The 1,531-nt window shown below is 60.7% G+C and overlaps 2 protein-coding genes across 2 annotated transcripts; both read right to left on the reverse strand.

The window, feature by feature from the left end:
- Positions 1-400, reverse strand: DQ04_19981000 (putative delta-1-pyrroline-5-carboxylate dehydrogenase; the record flags this gene model as incomplete). Its single annotated transcript, XM_009317877.1, has 1 exon — positions 1-400. A coding segment is annotated over one exon (400 nt), but the record flags the coding sequence as incomplete, so codon positions are not given.
- Positions 401-407: 7 nt separating this feature from the next.
- On the reverse strand, positions 408-1,208 carry DQ04_19981010 (putative delta-1-pyrroline-5-carboxylate dehydrogenase; the record flags this gene model as incomplete). The annotated part of the gene is made up of 1 exon (XM_009317878.1): positions 408-1,208. The coding sequence occupies one exon, from the start codon at positions 1,206-1,208 to the stop codon at positions 408-410; it is 801 nt and encodes a 266-aa protein (XP_009316153.1).
- Positions 1,209-1,531: the final 323 nt, after the last annotated feature.

Below are 1,531 nucleotides of genomic sequence, written 5' to 3' on the forward strand. Positions count from 1 at the left end.
CCTCCTCCTCCCCATCCTCATCCACTTCACCATCGCCATCATCCATGTCATCGTTCTCCTCCACCTCCTCCTCCATTTCCCCTGATTCTTCTTTTGTTGATTCTGCTGCTGCTGCCGCTGCCGCCGCTTCTCGGTCTGCGGCGGCGCGCAGCTCCTCCTCGACCTCCGACACGTGCGGCGTGAGGGCCTCTTGCAACCACGCCGGCAACTGCGCCCCGTTTGCGTCGAGCAGCTTCGCCGCCAGCGCCGACGACGCCGCATCAACGACGTCGTTCTGGAAGGCGCCCATGTCCTCTGCGTTGCGGACGCGCAGCGGCTGGTGGAACTCATACGACTGGCGCAGGCTCTGCACGAAGTAGTCCTCCATCGCGCGGAGACGACGCTCCACCAACACCGCCATCTCCGCCTCACGGTCNCACGAAGTAGTCCTCCATCGCGCGGAGACGACGCTCCACCAACACCGCCATCTCCGCCTCACGGTCGTATGTCTCCTCGTCGGCGTCCTGAATCGCCGTGTCCTTCAGCGGGTCACCCACCTCCATGTTGCTGTCGAGCGGCGGGATTGGCAGCAGCACACCGCTTTCAAGACTCATGCGCTTCTCCTCCAGCTCACCAGTTTCCTTGTTGCGCACCTTCACCACGTCGAGGTGGCACGGGTTGTTCGTCGACGGGTCCACGTGCTGCACACGCGTGACGCTGATCGGGTGCTCCCGCTGCACCACCTGCTCGGGCCGCGTATCCGTCGCGGGTATCACAACATCCTGCACGTTGATGTTCTGCACAATGATTTCGTTCTTGTACTTCACCACTGCAATGATAGTGCCGCGCTGGCCGGCGCCCTCGCCGCTCACCACCTCCACCATGTCGCCGGGGTACCAAATCCACGGCGTGATGACGTAATCTGGCGCGAAGTAGCGGTACCGCGCTGACAGCTGCTGCTTCTGGTGCTTCTCCAGGTCGCGGCGGATCCACTGGTTGTGGTACGTGTGGTCCTGGTAGAAGTCGCGCTCCCTAGGGTGGCGCAGCGACTCTAGGAGCTCAAGCCGGTCGCGGTCGCGCAGGTCAACCTTCTCGTCGCTGTACGTGCCACTCAGAAGGCCCGGCTTCACCTTGGGGCGTCGCAGCAAGTTGGGATTCACGTTGTACGCGCGCAGGGGCCGCTCGGGACGCTTGTAGAACTTGGAGCGTGGGCGAAATCGAGCGTACATCCCCGCCAACCCCACACACTGGCACTCGTACCACCTCCTACAATCTGCGAAGGGAGCAAAGCAACAAGCCGCAAAAGGAGCGAGACAGAGAGATGATGAGTACAGCACAAAGCAGACATAGCACAGAGAGACACACACGCACATCCACACCCCCTCCCAAGCAACAACGACAACAAAAAGAAAATGAACAACAATGTGGATGGAGTGCATGAAAATGATGCCCCGACTTCGCGAATTATCCCAGTGCACCTTTCTGGAGGCCCACTCCAAGCACTGAGGGAGCAGAACAACACGCCGCCACAGCAGCGCGTAAATATATATAT

Source organism: Trypanosoma grayi (assembly GCF_000691245.1).
Source record: "Trypanosoma grayi strain ANR4 Tgr_1998_V1, whole genome shotgun sequence".
Taxonomy (NCBI): domain Eukaryota; phylum Euglenozoa; class Kinetoplastea; order Trypanosomatida; family Trypanosomatidae; genus Trypanosoma; species Trypanosoma grayi.